The following is a 26,643-nucleotide window of genomic DNA, read 5'->3' on the forward strand; positions in this document are numbered from 1 at the left end:
GCTTTTAGCATTGTCTAGTAAAATAAGTTAATCAAACAGGAGGTAGTCAAGTATAATAGTAGTAGTAGTAGAAGACTCAATTCTAAAACAGGAGTGAAGAGATCATTTAGTCCAGGTATCAAGAGAAATTAAGAGCGACAATTTTTACAAAAACATTTTACAAAATAAGAACAAGAGATATCAATATTAAAATGAGTAAGTTTTTCAACTAGAAAAATATGTACTTTAGTACGAAATATGGAATTTGAGGGCCCTATCGGAGGGAAAGTCTTGAATAGCCCACGACACTGAACCCTGGCCATTCTGTGCATTGTAATTCTTCATCATGATTTTATACGCATTCTGTTTATCCTGCACTTGGCACAGAATATCTGTCAATTGTTGCTTTAGTTCGGCAGTTGTTGCCAGCTGTTTACACAGTTTTGATACCAGACTTAGGCTGGCAGAGAACTCAGGTTTGCCTAAAACGTGATCAGATTAAGTCTGACTTCATTTCACATGGCAAAATGCTACCGTTTTAAGTTTTATCTATTAACTGTAATTTATAAATGGTCACATTTGAGGGTCCAATAGCCGATTCTTCAAATGAAAACGAAGATTCGATTGTAACTGAAATGATAAATTACTAATTATTAATTCACAACTGTTAAACATTACGTTTTGTCGATCCGCCTTTACTATTCTCTTTCTGATAGCTTCACATGAAACTACAGCTCGTACTGAAATCAATTTATGCAACAGTGTGCATTAGGTTCCAGTTCCTTCCCAAGATCCGCCGGAGAATGATGGCAAAAAGCTCAAGGCGTATTATAGCAAGTCTATTTGATCACAAACACAAGATTAAATTACCCCGCAATATCTGTTCCAGAGACTCACCTCCAGCGGTGATAGCCCCTCCGTTCCATAGACCTCCAATGCTGAAAGGACTCGACACACTTTTCTTCAGCTTATGTGTTAAACACAGATCCACGACGCCTAAATTTGCAAAATAAAACATTAAGTCAAACGGCGTAAACACCCGGAAACCAAAATGGGGCCTTAAAATCTCAGAAAACTTTAATTAAAAAGATAAACATAGTAATTGTGCCTCTGGCCCTCCTAACATGGTATCTCAAGCATCTTTTACATGCTGTCACTTGCACAACCCCCCGACAAATCTAAATGAGATATTTCATACATTACTATATTGGTAAATTTAACGAATAGATGTCAGCTTCCCAGACTCTGCGCCATATTAATGCTTTGCTCCACTAACAGCGTTTAAAAATTAAAAGGTGGAGTGCGTCCTATAGCAGTGGTAGAATTTTTGCCACGAGTCGCGGGAAAATGTTTTTTACAGGCAGCCAATAAGGAAGCAGTTGAACTATTCTCTTCAAAGCAGCTTGTGGTAGCACTTAAACGAGGATCTGCGAAAGGTTTATGTCACAAAAAAAATGAGAGAAGCTTTGAATTTCCGAAAGCGTTGGAATTTTTGAAAATATGCTTTCTAAAACGCTTTCAATTCCTTTGAAGGGAGCAAAGTTTTGGAAGCAGCGAAAAAATAATACCAGTTGTTTTTCATCCTCTAGCTCTTCGAAGCTTAGTAACCTTTCTGGCAATACCTAAATTCTAGGCAATACCTAGAAGGTTATTTCAACGACGGGAGAAATAAACTTCTTTTCTGTATACCGTTATGACCCGTTTCATCTAAGCAGTTGACCTCGGCTCGGCACACTTTCAGCAATGCTGGTGCCTCAATGACAGTATACTTGCAGGATCAGAGCAAGCGCTGCTGTAGGCTTCAGACTCTAACCATTTTCGTTGATAGATGGGATCTGAGCCCAGAATTGACGAGTATATTCTCTGATCTTGCTTGAACATAATCCACAATTCGCTTTAGGGATCTTGCGTTGCCATAATCCAGGTGAAAAGGAAAAAAATTTGAAATGATTTTGATTCACTGCAGAGAACCCGAATTTTGAGAATATTTTGGGATGAGTTTAAACAGTTCTTGGGAAAAATCTTGCTTCCCAATCTATAAAATATTCGAGTTTGAATTAGGCAGGCAATTGAGCAAGTAAAAGCCGCTAATGTGGGCTATGTGGCTCAGCATTCAACAGTCGTTGAACTCTATCTGAAGAGAACCGAGTGGAAATTCACACTTGCTAAAGCATAAAATTTGCCGCAGAAACATATGCTCATAGCATTCTCAAACAGAAGGTAAACACAATGGATTTATAACGACGGTCATTGACCTAAGCTGAATCAAATAGCTGCTTTTAGCATTGTCTAGTAAAATAAGTTAATCAAATAGGAGGTAGTCAAGTATAATAGTAGTAGTAGTAGAAGACTCAATTCTAAAACAGGAGTGAAGAGATCATTTAGTCCAGGTATCAAGAGAAATTAAGAGCGACAATTTTTACAAAAACATTTTACAAAATAAGAACAAGAGATATCAATATTAAAATCAGTAAGTTTTTCAACTAGAAAAATATGTACTTTAGTACGAAATATGCCCAGCGGCATATCGAATTTAATAACATTTAACATAGAAAAACAAAAAATTAGAGGCGAGTGAATTATGAGCGTGCAGCCTTCCCTCTTCCACAATCGCAGACACAGAAAAATCGGCGGGTGTATATGACTTCTTGAGGGCTCTACATCCCCTGAGACAGCTTTACGAAACTTACCTTGGTTCGGATTCAGTTGGTGTCGGAGTATCGTTCGTTTTTCTTGTCGGCTAATTTTTTCATGACTGTGGTGACGATTGCAATAGGATGTAATAGAAGAGAAAGCCTATTACACCTAATTCTCTTTGCTGGTGATTTTAACTTACCCGAGATAGATTGGGACATATACCAATCTAATGATGCTTATGAAGACTGTTTTGTAAACAAACTTGTCGACGCTAATTTCAAGCCATGTATTGGTTTCAACACCACCAAGTAATCCTGTTTAGACTTAGTCCTAGCCAATGATGAAGGTTTGATAACTTCAATTAATAGATTAGACTATTTAGAAGACTACTCTGACCATTTTCCGATACAAATCGAAAAAACTAGTGGATCAAGAGAGCCTCAAAAGAAACAAGTGTACTATAGCTATTGCAATTGTGATTTCGATTACCTAAATGAGCTCATTGCAAACAATCCCTTTGACCCCTACTGTTACAGCAGCATAGATAAAACCACAGAGTTGTGGTACGAATGGATCTTTCATCTGATAGAAAAAACTACGCCTAGAAGAACTCGACGGAGACAAGAGCTTCCGCCTTGGGTATCATCTGAAACATCGCACAAAATAAACAAACTCAGGACACTAAGACGTAAATCGGAACGTGTGAATTTCTCTCCTTACCTAGCCACCCAATTAATAGAACTAGAAAAGCATTGTGCTAACCTGCAAGAAAGAGACCGACAAGAATACGAAGAAGAACTAATTTCGAGCAGAAACAGATCTAGAATATTCAAATATTCGAAAAGTTTCCAAAAAGAGAAATTCCCACCAAAAATTGTACATCTTGACTGGAATTCCGTTGCACAAAACAGCAAAGAAAAAGCAGAATTGTTCAACACGTATTTCTCATCAGTAGTTACTGATGAAAGTTATGAACAGATTGATGCTCCACCTCTTCTCGAAGCTGCTGGATAGAAAATAAACTTCACCGAGAAGGAGATTACCAAAGAACTGGAAATGCTGGTTGTCACAAAAAGTAGAGGCGCAGATGGCATTCCCCCAATTCTGCTTAAGAAAACTGCAAATACTGTTTCCAAATCGATTAAAAGTTTGTTCAACAACATTGGAAGGTTACACAATGTTCCCGGTTCGTGGAAGCATGGTTTGGTCTCACCAATATTCAAAGATGGTAATAAAAGTGAAGTGAAAAATTATAGACCTGTACATCATATCCAAAGTTTTTGAGAAGTTAGTCTTGAAGTTTTTCGCAGAACATTTGTTGAATAACATTACATCCTGTCGATTTGGTTTTGTACCGCGGAGGTCTGTAATCCTGTAGCTTATCTTGAGTCTGTCCAATATCTTTGAAAATCTTAGTGCATCAGAAGAGTTCTGTTTCCTACTGCTGTTTGACTTCTCTAAGGCCTTTGACAAAATAAAGCATTCAGTTTTGATGAAGAAGTTAGCAAGGATGAATATACCACGAAGTCTCTTTTTACTTATTAAAGATTATGTGACTGGTAGAACACAAAGCGTAAATGTAGACGGCTACCAATCTGAGAAACGTCTGGTCTCTTGCGGAGTTCCCCAAGGTTCTGTACTGGGACCTATCCTTTTCCTGATCTACATAAACGACCTGCCAAATGTAGTCTTTTCGTCTCTGGCACTCTTGTTTGCAGATGATTTAAAACTAATCCATTGTTCCAAAAATGACAGTCTAGACAAGCTGCAAGTTGACCTAAACAATCTTCAGAATTGGAGTGTCCAAAACTGCCTGCTTTTCAATTACAAAAAGTGCTCTTTTACACAATTTGCTTTCGGGAGTCGTGTCGAGGAGGTTGTACTCTCTCTAGAAAAAAATTTGATCCAAGAGAAGAGGGTCATTAAAGATCTTGGGCTAACTATAGGCGACACCCTAAATTGGATAGAAAATGTGCGGAATCGAATAGCAAAAGCAATGAAGGCGTTTTATCTCATTCGAAGAAACACAAGCTGCCAAATTTCTATGAAAACTAAGATTCACTTATATAGAGCTATTATAAGCCCGACATTAATGTTTGCATCTGAATGCTGGGAGCTAAAGCGAAACGAGTATCAAATTGTAGAGCGGTTTAATAAAAAGGTCATGAAAAGGATGACAAACAGAAATTGTTACAAAGAAGCTATTGTTCAAAGCAATATACTGCCACCACTCTACTTTAAAGTCCTAAAAGATCTTCTACTTTTTAGCAGCATAGTGTCAGGAAAGTACGATGTCGACTTGCGCAACTATTATGTTATTCAATGGGCCGGAAGAAGATCTAGGGTTATACTGCCAGAGATTCGATACGAAGCTCAGAGACTCAATTTTTGGTATAGAACTGGATTTCGGGTGAACATCCTCCAAAGGAAAATTAACTTCTTTGACAACATTAATTTGAAAGGAAGACTTCTAGAATTGATGTGGAAATTTTTCAATGAAAACTGGGCTGAGAATAATTTCTGTAGTTGGATCTTTTTGTGCCTGTGCCAGAACTGTCGTGCAAATTCTATGTTATAAATCCGGGATTATACTCCCCGTGAAATTGTCACAAAGCCATAATAATAAAAATAATAATAATCGCAATCGAGTCATAGTAGTCACCATCGCAATATGAATACGAAATCTTTTTTGTCGCTGATTCGTGCTGCCAACACACTGCCAATCCTCTCATGCAAGAGAAAATCAGTGGACAGGTGGCCTTTTTGACTGTGATGATTCTTTGCTCATACTGCATATATTATCTAACCAATGAGTCGCTCCTGGTCTTAGAAAAGCTCCTTATGCTGTCCATCGAATGCGAGATTCAGATCACATTATATGGATATATAGAAGCATAAATCGCTATAAAGAGGCAAAAATAACTATTCACAGTAACTAAAATGTGTTCCCCAATTATCGCAAAAAACTATCGAAAGAAAACTAACCGCAAAGACTCCGGACGGATGAACTGTCCTCGTGTATAAATTTTCTTGTGACGGCTTCCTCCATTAGTCGTTTCACTTCCTGCTTAACTTTTTGTATCATTGCTGCTTTCTCTTCTCCTGCATTGTAGGCAGCCTCCGTGCCATTAGATATTGCGGTTACTGATGGCGATGAAGGAGGTGCCTCCATTACCTGAGTCATCTGCCAACTGAAAATTTTCACAATTCGACAGCGCATTTCTTAGTTAATGATGTACAGCAGCAATTGATGGGACGCAGTCACTGTCGTCATGGTTACAATAAACTTAAGGTCTCTTCAGCGGTTGCAATCCCGTGAAGCAGCTGAATTCAACAGAGGCGGTTGCAATCCCGCGGTCAAACTTCACAACCAGCGAGGCTTTATGGCCTAGCAAAGATACACAAAAAAGATACACCTCTCCAACCTGTTCTTTCGATAGGCATCACTGCAAAAACTAGAGCTAAAGGAAAATATCTCTAAATCTGATCAAAACGGGAATTGCAAGGACTGCAACCGGAGGGTGACTTTTTGAGGAAAAAGGGAGTAGAATGTGAGGTATGCAAAAACTGGTTTCATGCAAAATGCAGGATGTCGTTTGAATTTGTGCGTATACAGAGGGGCAGGTTGAGGGGATAAAATTGTTCAAAAGGTATCTGGATGACATTATCTGCACAGTTCGTGGTTACCCGGACGAGTACTTAAAATTTGAATGATTAAAAAAAACCTGCAATTTACCTTCGAAAAAGTGAACATGAAAGGGGATTTGGCTTTTCTTGATATCGACGTAAATGTGAGCAGCGAAAATTACCTGTAATTGGTATCAAAAACCAACTTACAATAAAACAATTTTCGCAGCTGTGCACCGCTTCAGCAGAAAATGTGACTCAAGGGACATTTCGCAGGGTTTTAACGCAACATCTAATTGGTTGGCCTTCGATCAGGCGCTTGAAAAGAACAAGACATGCTGGACTATAAATAAGTTTATAGATGCTTCTGTTTTTGTTCAAGACGATTGAAGTTGTTATTCCATTTAATCAAAGTCCAGAAATATTTCTTGATGACATTCAGTTTAGCAAAGCGGCTCTGAGTCAGGAAATCAAATACATAAGTAGTGGTGCTAACTCTTTTGATGGATTCAGCCCTAAGTTTTTGAAGTCTGCTTTACCGTAGATTTCGAATCAACTTCTGTTTATCTTCAGTTGCTGTGTTAGCAAATGTGAGTTTCCCAGTTTGTGGAAAAAAGTGCATGTACGACCCCATTTCAAAAGCGGTAGCAAATTAGACATCAAGAACTACCGACCGATTGCCATGCTTAGCTCCTTGTCACTGCTATTTGAGCGTATGGTGTATAAACAGTTCTCGATCTTTCTGCAACAAAAGCTTTGCGTAGAGCAACATGGTTTTAGAAAAAATCATTCAACCATCACTCAATTACTTCTCTACTGCAACAGGTTGTATGAGTTACTTGAAGCAAACAAAATGCCAATGACAGTGTATCTAGACAGCAAAGGCCTTTGATACCATCAATTATATCATACTTGTTAAATTATGTCGAATGGGATTTGACAGTGCTTTCTTGAGGTTTTTCGCGTCATATTTAACTGATCGACAGCAGAGAGTTGTAATATCTTGCGGAAAATCGGACTTTCGACCAATCACCAGCGGTCGGCCTCAAGGGTCAATTTTTACAGTGTTTCTTTTTTTCGTTTATATAAATGACCTACCCGAAATAATTGTCAATGAGTGCTATTTATACGCGGATGACACAAAAATCGTCAGCACTGTAGACAATAGAATACAGCTGGAAAAAGATATTGAAAATGCTATTGTTTGGAGCAAGGAGAATCAGTTAAATTTCAATTTCGATAAGTTTAAAAACATGCAATTTTCATTACGTAAAAACCAAAACAAGCAAATTTTGCATCTTCCCAGCAATGAAGCCATCTCACAGGAAACACACTTCAAAGACTTGGGCAAATATTTTTCAGAAAATTTATCATGGGATCATCACTTAAGTTTTGTTCTACAAAAAGCAAATCAGAAGCTTGCTTATCTAAAGAGAACAATTCCAAGTGAAACAAAATTGTCAGTCAAATGCAACCTAGTCAAAACTTGCATAATATCGATCTTGTTTTATGGATCAAATGTTTCGTATGCCAGTAAAACTATCGTCAGGCAAATGGAAAGGCTTCAGAGAAAAAGTTTAAAATGGATGCAATCGAACGGCCATTTTACTGATAAAGAATACAATGATTGTCTTCGATCAGTAAATTTACTTCCGATCACATATCAATTTGTCTTTTTGGATCTCGTAGTTTTAAACAAAATTTTGACCAGAAAACTTCCACTTGAGGCAGAGCAATTTTGGCAAATAAGGAATGGACATCCAAAAACACGATCAAACGACAAATATATTTATACTCAAACGAATGTAATCGCCAGCATTGCCGATCTAATTTTTTCTACCGAGTTGCAAACTTCAACAATTCGATGTCATTGGCGCGTGATTTTCCCAACTATAACCCATATTCAAGTTCTCCCAAATTCAAAAAAGAAGTCAAAGAATATCTATTTCATTTAGCCAAGAAGAATTTTAATTACAAATCATACCCATATGGATGAACAGTGTTTGAGGGAAATCAAATTCAAGCCTCGTTAGGGACTTACTAAGCTTGGCAAAACCAAGTTTGGTGAAATTCATTATTATTATTATCATAATTATTATTATTATTATTATTATCATTATTATTATTATCATTATTCTTATTATTATTATTATTATTATTATTATTATTATTATTATTATTATTATTATTATTATTATTATTATTATTAATATTATTATGAAAATAATGAACCAGACTTCAGAAAACATATTTGGCTGAAAAGATCAATTAAAAGCAACAAAAGAGCAAGACTAGATCTCGTGATAAACCAACAATACAGAGGCAACCTTACACAAACTTTGCAAGCATATTGAAGAAACTATGTGACTTGCAGCTGGTTTTCAAAACGCGAAAATAGAGATCACGCCTGCCCGCCCTAAATTCAGCTTTCGACAGAAACCTGAAAAAACGCGGGATATGAGATAAAATGTAACGGATGCGGATCCATCTATGTTGGTCAGGCAAGCCGGCATGTTACCACCAGGATATCAGAACATGAAAACAAGGATTCACAGGTGGGTCAACATTTTGTTGAATGTAGTGGCTCCACGAATGATAGTGAATGGAAAAATCTGGATGACTGTCGCGCAGTAAAGAAACTAATCGACGCTGTATACATCAGCAAGATGAAGCCACGACTAAACACAAGCAAAGAAAATAGAGGGCGGGAACTCACGCTAAAAAACTAGTTCGAAATATAATTTTCACTTGGGAAATAAAAATAGGGTAAGAAATATTTTATGCATGACAAAATGAAATTGGCAAAACCTCCTAAATAGTGATAGTTAGTGTTAGGGCAAATTCGGAATTATCCTAGGAATAAAAAATCATGATTAACATCAAAAAAATCCGAGAAACGATTTCAAAGAAAGTGATAACAGCTGTAAATATGAGTTGTAAATAGGCTAAATATTGTTTAGATGGAAAATTCTCGATTTGAATTTTTTAAAATAGTTCCTACAAATGTTTAAATTGTTGTCTCGTACAAATGTAAATACATTTTAATTTTTATCGTTTAACAATTTGTGAAACAATTTTAATATGACGATGAATGTAAATTTCGAAAACGTTTAATTTAAGCATCCGATATAATTTTAATTTGGCAAATGAGTTTCTTCTACATCAGGTATTTGATCAATTAAAAAAACATCTTAATCATCTGTGAGCAGCACCTTGGGCTGATACAGTTTTTGATTGGGGGTTTTTGTAAATCAATTTACTTTGTGGGTGTGAGCTAGAAAAAATGTTTCAAGTCAACGATTTTATTTAAATCAAGAATTAGAAATGTTGAATAATTGTTGAGAGATTAAAATTACAGGGTTACAGTTACAGAGTTCAAGGTTTGAAGAATAAATTTGTGAGAATTGTTGTTAAAGAGGTGAATAAGAAATGGTTTATTTTTACCGTTTTCTCTAAACGGTTTGGGAATTTCTCATATTTATTCTTACCCGCATGGGTCCCTGTTAGTTAATCTAACAGAGAACAGGTTTACCTGCTTATCGAATCCCGTCAAAAACAAACATTCCATGATGTCAAGTTCTAAATCCGTGATGTTTCCCATCATAATTTATAATGCTTTTGCTTTTCTGTTAAAATCTGTTTTACTCTCGATTACAATCTGTTTCGGTTGCTTATTATTAATGCCAAAATTTCGAATGATGTTTGCATTTTGCAATTTACAAGCTTGTCACTCGTTCTATTTAGGGATTACTATACTGCCTCCTTCTAACAAAAATGAGTGTTCCACTCACTTTGAATTCTTTTATTGGTCCAAATTTGAGTTCAAACATTTTTCTGCTTTTTTTCCGTATTTATCATAAATACTTCTGTTTTTCTCGTCCCCCGTAATGTTCTTCCACTACATATAAATCCTGAACCGGTCCTACCGACTGCCCTTTTCCGGATGACTGAGCAAAAATAACATTTTGTCTTGTTTCAAAACTGTGGTGGTTGTTGCCCCCTGTGGCAGGAACAGCAGCTCATATAAATTGTGTGGTCTACTGAATAATGCTTTGTGCATTTAGAGCCTCCAGCTTCCTCTGAATCTCTTTTCGTGACGTCTGCTCCATTTAAACCCTACTTCGAAGCTTTTTGATATCCTCCTAGACATTTTACAGCTCCCAAGCTAAACACTCCCGCTTATCTTCTAGAGCGACTCATTCCCTTGTTTTGCTTTCTACTTGGATTTTAGCATCCTCCAACTCTCTATTTAACCTTTCCACCTGCCTCTTTCAGGACTCCCGCTGGTTCCCAGCGTTTACAAGTAATCTTTTTGTCTCTAGAAGAGGCTCGTTTAACATTTGACTTTCTAGTTTTAACTGCCGAAGCTCTTATTCGAGCCGAGCCCCAGCAGTTCCCAGCATTTCCCTGCTTTTTATCTTTTTCTGTTGCTCTTTATTTTGCCTCGCACCTCATTCAGTTCCATGACACAGATTGGAGCTTTTTCCACGATTTTGGGTGGTTGAAGCTGCGTCAAGGGCACTACACATCTTTTATTGGACGTCACTCTAACAATCCTATAAACCTGATGGCTGACGATTGACTTCACTTCGTAGAGCGCTGGTAGGTAATAACAGTAATCGCCCACTTTTGGTTCTGTCATTCCTATGCATTACAAAATACAATTAATCCAGTGTATCAATTTTAATTTCGGCTATTTCGGGAATAGATTTAGCTTTTTTTGTTTTTACAACTACGAGGTTTGTATCACCGTCACACAGTTCAACTGCGGTCGTTTTTCTTGTCAAATTTTGTTCCCTAGAAGGTTGTTTGAGATATTGAAAACAAACTAATTCCCCCATTGGATTAATGGTGTGTGATTTATCTACAGGATTGGTGCCATTGCGTAGCATGTCGATTGACAGGAACACACGCGTGACACAAATCAAGATTTCTAAGCCGATAAAAGGTCATTAAGCTTATGGTGACTTTCCTGGCCACATGCTAGACTTGTTTCACTTTATTAGCAATTTAATTAAAAATTAAGAATTCGTGCACACTGGTGCCCGTCTCTGAAGTCCATGTTGAAATACTCTAAAGTCTCATGTTTATATGAGCCCCCTTGTCCCAGGAAGACCTCTTCCTGTTATGGTTTTTCTCGAGTGTCTTCATCTTTGGGCTGTCATGCTTAATTCAAGGTAGTCATCATTGAACAGTCCTTCCATTGGTGCATAACTAGACCAATTGACATTAACTCTGTGATTGGGCTTCTCATCGGGCTCGTCAATCAATTCTAGTCATCGGCCATATGTAATCCATGATTCGTTCTGTAACACAAGTGCGTTCGGGTACAAGGGGTCAATTTATTTTATTCCTTCTGAACTGTTGTCAATAGACACTCTAACTGGTACTTCCTCGGTAGACAAAGAATTTTCTATGACACGGACAACAACTTTAGCGCACTTATTGACATAAAGTACTCCTGTCGCTCTTTCGGCGTGTAATCTCGGAGCGTTTTGTTGATATAGGAAAAGTTGTTGTGCATTCCATTTATTGTTGTTGTTGGATTCATTACTCTCTGAAGTTTTTCTATGTGACTATTGAAGAGCTCTATTTCGTTCAAATTTTCTATTATACCTCGAAAATCCCACACAAAGAATTTATCTAGCTTTGAGACCCTGAGATCTCTCTCAGATATATCTGTTGGCGAAAAATTGTGTTCCCTAATCCTCAAGGAATCATTCGTGTGATACAAGTCTTGTTGGTTTGTTTCAAAAAATTGATAATCGTCTTCCTGTTTGGTCTTGTTTTTTACCTGAAGTACCAAATTTCTTCTTCCTTCTAACCTAGTGGTCAAATATCTATGGTATCCAGCGTTGTTTATCTTTGCTGTTTTCGAGTTCAAAAATTTTACTAATGTACACATAGTCATGGTCAAATATATATTGTAGTGAATCTAATTCAAACGTATCTCCCTGATATAACATTGTTTGCTCTTGTTTCATAGGGTCTTTGAAATATAATCAAATTCCGTCACTTATTTCCCTAGTTTGAACGATCAAGGTTACCATGAATATTTTAGCATTTATTATGATGTTACTTTTGGCTTTCACCTTTTGGATTTATCCACTCCACGGGATAGACGTAGTTCACTCCTTTCTCTTCGCTTTTCATGAATGTTTTTAATATTTTCTGAGCAAACTCTGAAGCGCTTCCGCCACCAATCATCCCATTAAGAATTTCCTTAAGAGCCTTAAATATATAGTCACCGAGTCCCGGTAAGATCACTTTGTGTCCCCGCCATAGTTTTTGGCAGACTGATTCTTTTAATGGGTAAAACTTTGGAATTATTTGGGTTTACTCATTGAGGCATGTTGCATCGTCATACCAACCACTTTTTTTATGCGCAATTACAGTATATGCGGCTCTGTACATGCAGTATTTTAATTTACTCATGCAGTTCCTCAGAGTAAATGAGTTTTCTGTGGTTTACCTACTCCTCCTTGATATGTGGCGTTTTCCATTTGGTAGGTTCAGACAAGGCGTTTTTTGTGTCTGCAGAATGTTCTCAAATCAAACCCCACAATATTAGGATTGTGAAAAACCTAATATGCTAACCAATTAGAGAAGTTTGAAGTTCAGCTGCACGCTCCAATGTGGGTTCCGCGCCCTCTACATTTTGTCGTATCACCTTTTTAAAAAAATACGTCGTTATCAAAATTTTCCTCAGAATCGTTATCCTTGAGTAAAAAACAGTCTTTCAGTTTCAGTGGTCTTGTTATTCTCGGCGCACTTCTTGTTTGATACCGTGTTTGGTTACATTTTGCGAAGTAGGAGCCCAAGTTCTATTTCGAAATTCTTTGCCTTCACTTCTTTCGGTTGTTTCCACCAGACTATCCCGCTTCTGCTGTGTGGCTACTTTGGGTGCCGGAATTTTTGTGCTTCTACTCTTGTTCTTTGTGTTAGTATTTATTGATTCTATTTTACTCCCACCCATCGGTGTTTCAAACAATTCCTCCTTGACTGTCTCGTTGTGAGCTTCAGTACAAGGGTTAATTGACTATTATATCCTTCAGGATTAATTTTATCCTTTCTGTGTCATTCAATATTGGACAGACTACTTGAATTGTCACTAAGTTGTTGTCCTCCATAAGGTAGTTTTGTGGTGGTATTCTCGGTTCACTCTTTGACTTTTTTGTTTCATTTTTATCAGTGGTAGCACTTCTACTGTTAAAACGTTTGAGTCGATCGTACTGGACCTTATGTTGTTTTTTCGTTTTCACATCTCCAATAACAAAGTTTAGATCGTTGATTATTTCTTGTATTACTTGCGGTTCACTGTAAAAAGATTTAGATTTCTTTGTCTGGCCAGTTTTTATGGTGGGGTTGAACACCATTACTAAATCACCTGCTTCATATTATGGTACAAAAGTGCTGCGAGCATAGTACAATTTTCGTGTTTCTTGCTCCACATCCATGCTTTCCCGTACCAATTCATGGCACGTTTGTAGTTCATCTTTTAAGCAACCAACATAATCACTCAAGGTCGGGTAGGATTTGGTTTGTACATGTTTGATACATGCAATTAGTCGGCAGCGCGCATGGTCGTCCAAAAATGAGGTAAAAAGGGCTGTACTTGGTCACAGAGTGAATTGATGATCTGTACGCCATCATTACTAGCGGAAAGTAGTCGCCCCAGGTGTTGTCATGTTCAAACAAATTTTGCAACACTCTTTTCGGTTGTGCGATTGGTGCGCTCTCTCATTGCGTTTCCTTGAGGATGATAAGCTGTTGTTGATGTCTTGTTAGTTCCCAGCCCTTTAGACATGTTCTTGAAAAGATTCGACATAAAGTTACTGCCCTTGTTGCTATGGAGGTTTGCCGGACAACCAAATCTGGAAACCCATACGTTTACAAAGGCCCTAGCTACCGTTGAATCTTCTTGGTTGCTCATGGGAACCGCTTCATACCATTTTGTTAACTGATCTCCAATTAACAGAATGCATTTGTTTCCACTTGACTCGGGTAAAGGTCCCATAATGTACAAAGCAACTCACCAAAATGGGTGAGTTGGTTTCCACGTTGTCAGGCTGGGTATGTAATTCTGGTGTGGAGACTTCTTCTGACAGCATACTTCGCAAGAACTTAATCGCTCGGGAAGGTCTTTTCGCATCCCGGGCCAGTATAATCGTTCTCGAAACCAATCAATTGTCTTGGCCATCAAAATGTCCGCAATGTTTTTGAAGGAAAGGTAGCATTTTATTTAAAAGTCATCTTTGAATGGCTATTTGTGTTAAGTTGTTAAATTTTTCAATACGTTTGTGTCTCTTAATTAGATCATTTTCTATTCGTAAATTTCTGAAACAAGTCCAAAGTTTCCACAATTCTCTGGAGGCTCCTGCCATGTTTTCTTTGAGGACGTTTCCCGTTCTCAATACAGTTTCTCAGTATAATAATTTTGGCTGAATTTTTCTGATGTTCAACCAGCTGTTTCTCGGTTTTCCCTAGTCCAGAGGACCGGATATTTTTGTCTTCCTTGTTTACTTGGTTCACTTGATCCCAACTTTTGATTTCTTATTCAGTCCGTTTAACTCTCGACGGAAATCTGCGTGAGGGATCTTCTTTCCCGCTTCACGTTTCATTTCAAAATAAAAGTGTCCCTATGCTCGGTAACAATTAAAAACTTTTGTCTCAGAACATATTTTCTGAAGTGTTGAGTGAAATGAACTGTCGCAAATAGTTCTCGTTTTGTCGCAGAGTAGTTTCGTTGAATTTTGCTGAGCTTTTTGATCTGGGAAATAATTGCGCCAATTCAAAACAGAGAGGTCCTATATTAGTCCTAATATAGCTCTCAATTCTTTTGTTATTTGTGGACTTTTCATTTTACTGACTGTTGCTATTTTCTCCGGATGCATTTCTACGCCCTTAATTGATACAATTTGTACCAGGAAATGAATTTTTTCCTGAGAAAATTAAAATTCTGAGCCTTTTATTTTCACTCCAGCGTCTTTAAGTCGTCCAATCACAACATCTAGACAATTGAGATGCTCTTCAAAGGATCTACCGAACACGATAATGTCGTCCAGGTATACTAAAGCCAATTCATATGAATGTCCAGCCATGATCAACTCCATAGAATTTTGGAAAGCTCCTGGCGTTGACGCCAAACATATGGATAGTCTCTTCTACTTGTAGAGCCCCGTTGGAGTTACATAAATTGTCACGTTGTGCGATTCGTCATTCAGCTCCATTTGAAATTATCCCGATGTCAAACCGATATCGGAAATGTAACAATTCCCGTTTAGAGAGTCAATAACGTCAATTTTTCTTGGTAGCACCAATTGGTTTTCTAGATTTGTTTGTTCAAACCTCTGTAAACTACAACTAGTCTTAAGCTGCCATCTTTCTCGTTCACCAATATTGATGGTGCTGCCCAAGACGAATGGGTTGCTTCAATTAACTGTGCATCCTCTAGATTTTCGACATTTTTTTCATTGCGTTTCTTTAAACAAAGCACATACTGCAATAACTTCTTCTGAACGGCTGTGCATCTTTGTTGAGTTGAATTTGGTTTTTGATTTTGGTCACAATACCCTAATTCAATCGAGTTTCGAGAAAACACTTTTTGATGTTTATCTACTGGTTATTTAGATTAGAATCTTCCAAAATTGCGTGTTTTCCATTCTGAAATGTTTCCAAAGTTTTTGGCTGATTTCGATTTGTGAAAATTCCATTCACAAGTATTTTCTGTATGTTTTCAAGATAGCTTCCTACTTTAGTGCTTTTATACACGCTCACTGGTGCGTCTGTTAGATTTAGGACTTTTATCAAGTTAGAACCATCTTTCATTGATATCATACAGGCGGCTAACAGTAAACCAGTCTTTAACTCGAGATCTTAAATAGCTTCCATTAATCTTTCTTCTCCCGGAGTTTCTTCTCCGTTTTCATAGGCTGATCTAATTCTCATCAGACATTCGTTTTTACTCTGTTTTAAAGTGTTTTCTCCCGAAATTGCAAAAACCAGAGCATCTTGTGTTTTCTAAGAGGTAGGTGGTATTGAAACTTTAAACTGACTGCTATATAGTTTCTCTTCGTTTAAGTTCAATACTTATTCATTGGTGTTCAGGAAATCAATTCTTAGCAGACATTCTATACCTCCGTCTGCCGTAATAACAAAATCTTGTTCAACCTCTGGTAGTCTTGGCTGCAACTGTACTAACAGCGTTACTTTTCTTATCATTTTGACAGCTGAGTTACTGGCTGTTAACAGTCGTTTTGCGTATGTTTGCACAGTTTATTGGTTAGCACAGTTTGTTGTATCTCGACCAGCTCAAAACTATATAATACTTCGACTGTCTATTAGTCCAATGCATCTTTTAAGATGAAGTGTGATTGCTGCTTTTAGTCATTTAATTGTCTTTCTGGAATAAACTCTAATAACATTACATTTCTCGTTGTTTTTTTTTGAAAGGGCAGTTTCTTTTCAAGTGTTGGGATCATCCACATAAGAAACAATTTTGGAAATTCCTCGAAATGTGTTCTTTTTGTCGTCCGCAAGCTCTGCACTCGAACTCCTGCTCGTCGTTTCTCCTAGACAGTTAATCTCTTCCAAAAGATCGGTCTCTATGGCTAGGTCTTGACGTTGGAAAACGCCGCCTATCGCTGAGCCCGCAATCTTGTTGTTGTAGTCTAACACGTCTGCCGTCACCGCACCGTCCCCGAGAAATACTTCGTTCCCTCAATTGATTCCGACGGGTTTCACGCTGTTTGTCATATACTGACAATTGGTTCACCAGCTTGATGACAGCCTCCACTAAATCTTTCGTTTCTTCCCGTCTAATAAATTCAACGTTTGGTGTTTGCTCTTCTCCTTCTATTCTGGTAACAGCTTCAAGATGCAATGCCCGTTCCAAAACAGTTTCGATTGTCATATCCTTGTCGCCAATTTGCTTCCTGAGATCTAATCTCACCCGAATAAGGCTAATTCTTGCCAGTAATCCTCTCAAAACCAGATGATCTCTTATATCTTGCGACTCCGTTGGATAAGCCATCAACACCAACTGCTTTAAATCTGCAAGAAATTCTGTACGTTTTTATCCTGGTTGCCGTACACGACGAGCTAGTTGCCCCGGAAAACGACCGGTTTTCTGCTATAGCGTTCTCAAAAAGCTTTAATAGTTTTCTCTGGTAGCTTGCGGTAAAGTGCGACAGAACTCTCTGGCAGATTTTCCCATAAGGCAGATTTTCCTAAGTGCAAAGTAATGTGGCCGTTCTTCAATTTGGCGGGCTGGATCTCCTTCTGTTCTTTTCCTTTTTTGTAGTTCCGATAGTAGCTCAAAGTGCGTCACGTAGCTCTTTAAGTCGCTTGAACCGGTGAAGACTTCCGGTAATAGCATTATTGAAGTAGAGCCCTTGCCATTTTAGCGTTCCCTGTTTGATCTATACCCAATTTATGACATTTTTTGTTGTCTAACAGACCAGTTTCTCTAAGATATTCAGAGATATATTGTCACTAAAATCTGTACTCTCTTTTTATTTTCCTTAAAATTTTATTTTTAATTAATTTAATTTACTGTTTAGAAAAATAAATATTTAATCTTTTGATTCAAATTTTAATAAATTTATTATACAGTCTTAATATTAATAACTGTCCCACCTAGATTGTTAGAAATTTCAAACTACTTTCAACTAAGCTGCAATTTTTTTCTTTTAAAATTAAATTTCTCTATTTCTTTTGCTTTAATTACTTCGAGTACAAAACTCGGTGAATTAATTTTCTGTTATTACTCCGTTTTTTTGTTATCTGATTGGTTGAGACAACTTTAAATTTTGTTTGCAGCACAATTTTGCTGCAGTTTTATTTCTCCTTTTTTTTCGTTTCGCCAATTGTACTCAACAACTCACAATTACAACTAGGATTGCAATAAAATTTTAACAAAACCACCTTCCAAAACTAACAAAACGACTGGATTTCAGCGCATTATAAGTTACCAACAACAACAAATGCGTAGACTTGTTATTTCCACTTTCTTGATTTATTGTGCTCCTTTCCCACGCTGATATCGTTTTCTTTTTTCCACAAACGAATAATAGCTAGCTCCCAAACGAGTAATTTCTCACTAAGGGTTCCAATTACATATGATGAGGTGAATTGAATTAGATTTGCTATCCCAAATCTTATTGTTGTTCCAAAAATAATTCGGTTCCCGAACAATTTTTTGCCGGATTAAAGTTCTCTTATTGTTTGTCTTTCTACCGAAAATTTGTTGAAGCTTTAGTTAATTTTAAATCTCTGTCAACAGTAAAATATCCGTGCACTTTATGCTGATACGGTTTATGGTGGGGGATTTTCTAAATCACTTTACTTCTTGGGTGTGAGCTAGAGGAAATTTTTAAAGCCGAAGACTTTTATAATTCAAGAATTAGAAATGTTGAATAATTGTTGAGAACTAAAAGTTGCAGAGTTAAAGTTACAGAGTTAAATTTTGAAAATAATTTTTTGAGAAATGTTTTTAAAGAGATTAATAAGAAGTTTTATTGCTTGGAAAAAGGGAGCTGAATAATTGAGTTGAGTTTTTAAATATTGTGATTGGTTGTATTCATATCAATGGTTAATTTACATGGGTTCAATTTAACCATTTTCTCTTATCGGTTTGGGAATTTCTCACAGTTATTCTTACACGCATGGGTCCCTGTTAGATAAACTAACAGATAACAGGTTTACCTGCTTGACGAATCCCGTCAAGAACAAAAATTCCTTGATGTATCCCGTCATGGTCTATATCCATGATGTTTCCATCGTATTTTATGATGCTTTTGCTTTTCTGTTAAAATCCGGGTTATTCTCGATTACAATCTGTTTTGGTTGCTTGATATTAGTTGCGAAAAATTTGAATGGTGTTTTCATTTTGTAATTTACAAGCATGTCATACGTTCTGTTTAGGGTTTACTATAAGAACTTGTGAAGCCTACTCTGTTTTTGAAGATGCTGTCCTTATTGAGCAATCAGACGGCGCTTAAGCGGATAATTATTTAAAAAATCAAATCAAATGTGCCTGACGCTTTTACTGAACTAGTCCTTTTTACTTCATGGACATGGTTTAGGAACAACTAACTATCCCTGTTTTAGGTTTTTAAAAAATCGTCAATCAGAAACATTCTTCGAACGCTTTCAATTTTAGGCTAGCCTTTTGAAAACCTCAATTAAAAGGAATACCCTACCCTAAACAGTCAGTCGTTGAAATCGGGGGTGACAAGTCAACTCCTTTATACATGAATAAATAAAGATGAGGCGGTGTTATGATTGCGTCCTATGTCTCTGGTTGCCTATAACATTGTAAGAAAACGTCGTGAGGTCTCATTCTAAAGTCGAGCACAGATTACATTAGAAATTGTTCAGCCTTCCCTCATAAATGATGTTGCTTCATTCCCTCAATTCTGTTGCTTTATTTTTTTGCGGCGAGCGACAGCCTCCAATGAAGAGTTATGAGCTTCGACGAGAGAACTTGATCCTAGAGCGCATGATGGAAAGCAGTTTTTTGAGACATTTTGTCAATCACGCGGGTTCGTATTTCATTTAAATCGATTTGCAATACTTGTATGCATCTGGCAAGCTTTTCGGACGACACGTTGTCATGTGGATGGAGCTATTAGCATCGGCGAATGTTTTAACGGAGTGATCCCATAGACCAGAGGCTTTGGAGTCGTCTAAGATCATCATCTGAAGTCGTTACGTTAATCGGGAAAGCTCTTGCCTTCGAGCGGCAGGGGGCTCACAGTATCTTTTGTGTGTGTATAAAAAAGTACTAAAAACCGTGCTCTTTAAGTTCAAAGATTTAGTATAAAAAGTTTAATACTTGATTTATGGCTGACACAAGGTTGATAGGTGTCAAGAAAACAAAAAAGCCATTTGATTAGACAAAGCTCGGGCTTTGAGCAATATCAATTCACATATTATTGATGAATAGGTTAATTTACCACGGTCAAAGAACCGATATTTGGTACTGACCAAATTAAGGATTTATTCATGCATTGACAACCAATCCTTCCATCTCAGCTAACCACTCCTTTGACTCTTACTTTAATTTAACAATTTCGTCTTCTGCACAAACAACTTATAAAATCAAATCCTTCTTTGTATTTTCACAAGAAGCACGCTCCAAACTGCAGACATGAAGTGAATGTGCATTGATTGTAACCCGGGTCGAAAGTCCTCCCTAAAATCCTCCCATTTTGATGTAAGAATGGGGGGGTAATTTGTCTATGGGGGGTAAATTGATGTAAGAGTGTGGGGGTAATTTGTTCAGAGGGGGTAAAATGATGTAAGAGTTGGGCTGCAATGGGAGGACTTTTAAGGAATTACCCCCCTGACTGAAATTGCCATGTAAGAGTGGGCTGCAATGGGCTGCAATGGGAGGACTTTTAAGGAATTACCCCCATGACTGAAATTGCCATGTAAGAGTGGGCTGCAGTGGGCTGCAATGGGAGGACTTTTCAGGAAATATCCCCCCTGACGGAAATTGCCATGTAAGAGTGGGCTGCAATGGGCTGCAATGGGAGGAGTTTTCAGGAATTACCCCCATGAATGAAATTGTCATGTAAGAGTGGGCTGCAATGGGCTGCAATGGGAGGACTTTTAAGGAATTACCCCTCTGACTGAAATTTTCATGTAAGAGTTGGCTGCAATGGGCTGCAATGGGAGGACTTTTAAGGAATTACCCCCCTGACTGAAATTGCTATGTAAGAGTGGGCTGCAATGGGCTGCAATGGGAGGACTTTTAAGGAATTACCCCCATGACTGAAATTGCCATGTAAGAGTGGGCTGCAGTGGGCTGCAATGGGAGGACTTTTCAGGAAATATCCCCCCTGACGGAAATTGCCATGTAAGAGTGGGCTGCAATGGGCTGCAATGGGAGGAGTTTTCAGGAATTACCCCCATGAATGAAATTGTTATGTAAGAGTGGGCTGCAATGGGCTGCAATGGGAGGACTTTGAAGGAATTACCCACATGATTGAAACTGTCATGTAAGAGTGGGCTGCAATGGGCTGCAATGGGAGGACTTTTAAGGAATTACCCCTCTGACTGAAATTTTCATGTAAGAGTTGGCTGCAATGGGCTGCAATGGGAGGACTTTTAAGGACTTACCCCCTGACTGAAATTGCCATGTAGGAGTGGGCTGCAATGGGCTGCAATGGGAGGAGTTTTAAGGAACTACCCCCTGACTGAAATTGCCATGTAAGAGTGAGCTGCAATGGGCTGCAATGGGAGGAGTTTTAAGGAGCTACCCCCTGACTGAAATTGCCATGTTAGAGTGGGCTGCAATGGGCTGCAATGGGAGGAGTTTTCAGGAATTACCCCCATGACTGAAATTGTCATGTAAGAGTGGGCTGCAGTGGGCTGCAATGGGAGGAGTTTTAAGGAACTACCCCCTGACTGAAATTGCCATGTAAGAGTGGGCTGCAATGGGCTGCAATGGGAGGAGTTTTAAGGAGCTACCCCCTGACTGAAATTGCCATGTAAGAGTGGGCTGCAATGGGCTGCAATGGGAGGAGTTTTCAGGAATTACCCCCATGACTGAAATTGTCATGTAAGAGTGGGCTGCAATGAGCTGCAATGGGAGGTCTTTTAAGGAATTACCCCCCGACTGAAATTGCCATCTAAGTGTGGCCTGCAATGGGCTGCAATGGGAGGAGTTTTCAGGAATTACCCTCATGACTGAAATTGTCATGTAAGAGTGGGCTGCAATGGGCTGCAATGGGAGGACTTCTAAGGAATTACCCCCCATGTCTGAAATTGCCATGTAAGAGTGGGCTGCAATGGGCTGCAATGGGAGGACTTTTAAGGAATTACCCCCATGACTGAAATTGCCATGTAAGAATGGGCTGCAATGGGAGGACTTTTAAGGAATTAACCCCATGACTGAAATTGTCATGTAAGAGTGGGCTGCAATGGGCTGCAATGGGAGGACTTTTAAGGAATTACCCCCACTGACTGAAATTGGCATGTAAGAGTTGGCTGCAATGGGCTGCAATGGGAGGACTTTTAAGGAATTACCCCTCCTGACTGAAATTGCCATGTAAGAGTGGGCTGCAATGGGCTGCAATGGGAGGAGTTTTCAGGAGTTACCCCCCATGACAGAAATTGTCATTTAAGAGTGGGCTGCAATGGGCTGCAATGGGAGGACTTTTAAGGAATTACCCCCATGACTGAAATTGCCATGTAAGATTGGGCTGCAATGGGCTGCAATGGGAGGAGTTTTCAGGAATTACCCCCATGACTGAAATTGTCATGTAATAGTGGGCTGCAATGGGCTGCAATGGGAGGACTTTTAAGGAATTACCCCCCATGACTGAAATTGTCATGTAAGAGGGGGCTGCAATGGGCTGCAATGGGAGGACTTTTAAGGAAATACTCCCCTTGACTGAAATTGCCATGTAAGAGTGGGCTGCAATGAGGGGTAAAATGGTGTAAGAGTGAGGGGGTAATTTGTCTAGAGGGGGTAAAATGAGGTAAGAGTTGGGTTGCCAAGGGGGGTAAAACTGTGTAAGAGTGAGGGGGTAATTTGTCCAGAGGGAGTAAAATGAGGTAAGAGTTGGGCTGCCAAGGGGGTTAAAATGGTGTAAGAGTGAGGGGGTTATTTGTTCAGAGGGGGTAAAAAGATGTAAGAGCTGGGCTGCCAAGGGGGGTAAAATGGTGTAAGAGTGAGGGGTTAATTTGTTCAGAGGGCGTAAAATGAGGTAAGAGTTGAGCTGCAAAGGCGGGTAATATGGTGTAAAAGTGAGGGGGTAATTTGTCCAGAGGGGTAAAATGAGGTAAGTGTTGGCTGCCAAGGGGGGTAAATTGGTGTAAGAGTGAGGGGGTAATTTGTTCAGAGGGAGTCAAATGATGTAAGAATTGGGCTGCCAAGGCGGGTAAAATTGTGTAAGAGTAAGGGGGTAATTTTTCCAGAGGGGGTAAAATGAGGTAAGAGTTGGGCTGCCAAGGGTGGTAAAATGGTGTAAAAGTGAGGGGGTAATTTGTTCAGAGGGGGTAAAATGATGTAAGAGTTAGGCTGCCAAGGGGGGTAAAATGGTGTAAGAGTGAGGGGGTAATTTGTTCAGAGGGGGTAAAATGAGGTAAGAGTTGGGCTGCCAAGGCGGGTAAAATGGTGTAAGAGTGAGGGGGTAATTTGTCCAGAGGGGTAAAATGAGGTAAGTGTTGGGCTGCCAAGGGGGGTAAATTGGTGTAGAAAAGAGGGGGTAATTTGTTCAGAGGGGGTCAAATGATGTAAGAATTGGGCTGCCAAGGGGGGTAAAATGGTGTAAGAGTGAGCGGGTAATTTGTTCAGAGGGGGTATAATGATGTTAGAATTGGGCTGCCAAGGGTGGTAAAATGGTGTAAAAGTGAGGGGGTAATTTGATCAGAGGGGGTAAAATGATGTAAGAATTGGGCTGCCAAGGGGGTTTAAATGGTGTAAGAGTGAGGGGTTAATTTGTCCAGAGGTGGTAAAATGAGGTAAGTGTTGGGCTGCCAAGGGGGGTAAATTGGTGTAAGAGTGAGGGGGTAATTTGTTCAGAGGGGGTCAAATGATGTAAGAATTGGGCTGCCAAGGGGGGTAAAATTGTGTAAGAGTGAGGGGTTAATTTTTCCAGAGGGGGTAAAATGAGGTAAGAGTTGGGCTGCCAAGGGTGGTAAAATGGTGTAAAAGTGAGGGGGTAATTTGTTCAGAGGGGGTAAAATGATGTAAGAGTTGGGCTGCCAAGGGGGGCAAATTGGTGTAGGAGTGAGGGGGTAATTTGTTCAGAGGGGGTCAAATGATGTAAGAGTTAGGCTGCCAAGGGGGGTAAAATGGTGTAAGAGTGAGGGGGTAATTTGTTCAGAGGGGGTAAAATGAGGTAAGAATTGGGCTGCCAAGGCGGGTAAAATGGTGTAAGAGTGAGGGGGTAATTTGTCCAGAGGGGTAAAATGAGGTAAGTGTTGGGCTGCCAAGGGGGGTAAATTGGTGTAGAAGTGAGGGGGTAATTTGTTCAGAGGGGGGTCAAATGATGTAAGAATTGGGCTGCCAAGGGGGGTAAAATGGTGTAAGAGTGAGCGGGTAATTTGTTCAGAGGGGGTAAAATGATGTAAGAATTGGGCTGCCAAGGGGGTTTAAATGGTGTAAGAGTGAGGGGTTAATTTGTCCAGAGGTGGTAAAATGAGGTAAGTGTTGGGCTGCCAAGGGGGGTAAATTGGTGTAAGAGTGAGGGGGTAATTTGTTCAGAGGGGGTCAAATGATGTAAGAATTGGGCTGCCAAGGGGGGTAAAATTGTGTAAGAGTGAGGGGGTAATTTTTCCAGAGGGGGTAAAATGAGGTAAGAGTTGGGCTGCCAAGGGTGGTAAAATGGTGTAAAAGTGAGGGGGTAATTTGTTCAGAGGGGGTAAAATGATGTAAGAGTTGGGCTGCCAGGGGGGGTAAATTGGTGTAAGAGTGAGGGGGTAATTTGTTCAGAGGGGGTCAAATGATGTAAGAGTTAGGCTGCCAAGTGGGGTAAAATGGTGTTAGAGTGAGGGGGTAATTTGTTCAGAGGGGGTAAAATGAGGTAAGAGTTGGGCTGCCAAGGCGGGTAAAATGGTGTAAGAGTGAGGGGGTAATTTGTCCAGAGGGGTAAAATGAGGTAAGTGTTGGGCTGCCAAGGGGGGTAAATTGGTGTAGAAGTGAGGGGGTAATTTGTTCAGAGGGGGTCAAATGATGTAAGAATTGGGCTGCCAAGGGGGGTAAAATGGTGTAAGAGTCAGCGGGTAATTTGTTCAGAGGGGGTATAATGATGTTAGAACTGGGCTGCCAAGGGTGGTAAAATGGTGTAAAAGTGAGAGGGTAATTTGATCAGAGGGGGTAAAATGATGTAAGAATTGGGCTGCCAAGGGGGTTTAAATGGTGTAAGAGTGAGGGGTTAATTTGTCCAGAGGTGGTAAAATGAGGTAAGTGTTGGGCTGCCAAGGGGGGTAAATTGGTGTAAGAGTGAGGGGGTAATTTGTTCAGAGGGGGTCAAATGATGTAAGAATTGGGCTGCCAAGGGGGGTAAAATTGTGTAAGAGTGAGGGGGTAATTTTTCCAGAGGGGGTAAAATGAGGTAAGAGTTGGGCTGCCAAGGGTGGTGAAATGGTGTAAAAGTGAGGGGGTAATTTGTTCAGAGGGGGTAAAATGATGTAAGAGTTGGGCTGCCAAGGGGGGTAAATTGGTGTAAGAGTGAGGGGGTAATTTGTTCAGAGGGGGTCAAATGATGTAAGAATTGGGCTGCCAAGGGGGGTAAAATGGTGTAAGAGTGAGCGGGTAATTTGTTCAGAGGGGGTAAAATGATGTAAGAATTGGGCTGCCAAGGGGGTTAAAATGGTGTAGGAGTGAGGGGGTAATTTGTTCAGAGGAGGTAAAATGATGTAAGAGTTGGTCTGCCAAAGGGGGTAAAATGGTGTAAGAGTGAGGGGATAATTTGTTCAGAGGGGTAAAATGATGTAAGAATTGGGCTGCCAAGGGGGGGGGGGGTAAAATTGTGTAAGAGTGAGGGGGTTATTTTTCCAGAGGGGGTAAAATAAGGTAAGAGTTGGGCTGCCAAGGGTGGTAAAATGATGTAAAAGTGAGGGGTTAATTTGATCAGAGGGGGTAAAATGATGTAAGAATTGGGCTGCCAAGGGGGTTAAAATGGTGTAAGAGTGAGGGGTTAGTTTGTCCAGAGGTGGTAAAATGAGGTAAGAGTTGGGCTGCCAAAGGGGTTAAAATGGTGTAAGAGTGAGGGGGTAATTTGTTCAGAGGGGGTAAAAGGATGTAAGAGTTGGTCTGCCAAAGGGGGTAAAATGGTGTAAGAGTGAGGGGATAATTTGTTCAGAGAGGGTAAAATGATGTAAGAATTGGGCTGCCAAGGGGGGTAAAATTGTGTAAGAGTGAGGGGGTAATTTTTCCAGAGGGGGTAAAATGAGGTAAGAGTTGGGCTGCCAAGGGTGGTAAAATGGTGTAAAAGTGAGGGGGTAATTTGTCCAGAGGGGTAAAATGAGGTAAGTGTTGGGCTGCCAAGGGGGGTAAATTGGTGTAGAAAAGAGGGGGTAATTTGTTCAGAGGGGGTCAAATGATGTAAGAATTGGGCTGCCAAGGGGGGTAAAATGGTGTAAGAGTGAGCGGGTAATTTGTTCAGAGGGGGTATAATGATGTTAGAATTGGGCTGCCAAGGGTGGTAAAATGGTGTAAAAGTGAGGGGGTAATTTGATCAGAGGGGGTAAAATGATGTAAGAATTGGGCTGCCAAGGGGGTTTAAATTGTGTAAGAGTGAGGGGTTAATTTGTCCAGAGGTGGTAAAATGAGGTAAGTGTTGGGCTGCCAAGGGGGGTAAATTGGTGTAAGAGTGAGGGGGTAATTTGTTCAGAGGGGGTCAAATGATGTAAGAATTGGGCTGCCAAGGGGGGTAAAATTGT

The 26,643-nt window shown here is 39.5% G+C and overlaps 1 protein-coding gene across 2 annotated transcripts; it reads right to left on the minus strand.

Moving 5' to 3' along the window:
- Positions 1–57: 57 nt before the first annotated feature.
- Positions 58–5,889, minus strand: LOC142341702 (uncharacterized). Of its 2 annotated transcripts, none has more exons than XM_075392857.1 (3): positions 5,602–5,889; positions 850–975; positions 58–461 (listed from the first exon to the last, which is right to left on the minus strand). In XM_075392857.1, the coding sequence occupies exons 1-3, from the start codon at positions 5,834–5,836 to the stop codon at positions 226–228; spliced, it is 597 nt and encodes a 198-aa protein (XP_075248972.1). In that variant the 5' UTR covers positions 5,837–5,889; the 3' UTR covers positions 58–225. The 2 variants fall into 2 exon arrangements, with proteins under 2 accessions (XP_075248972.1, XP_075248973.1); XM_075392858.1 differs by having other exon boundaries at positions 61–461; positions 877–975; positions 5,602–5,884.
- Positions 5,890–26,643: the final 20,754 nt, after the last annotated feature.

The sequence above is a fragment of the Convolutriloba macropyga genome, chromosome 6 (genome assembly GCF_964194025.1).
Source record: "Convolutriloba macropyga chromosome 6, txConMacr16.3, whole genome shotgun sequence".
Classification (NCBI taxonomy): domain Eukaryota; kingdom Metazoa; phylum Xenacoelomorpha; order Acoela; family Convolutidae; genus Convolutriloba; species Convolutriloba macropyga.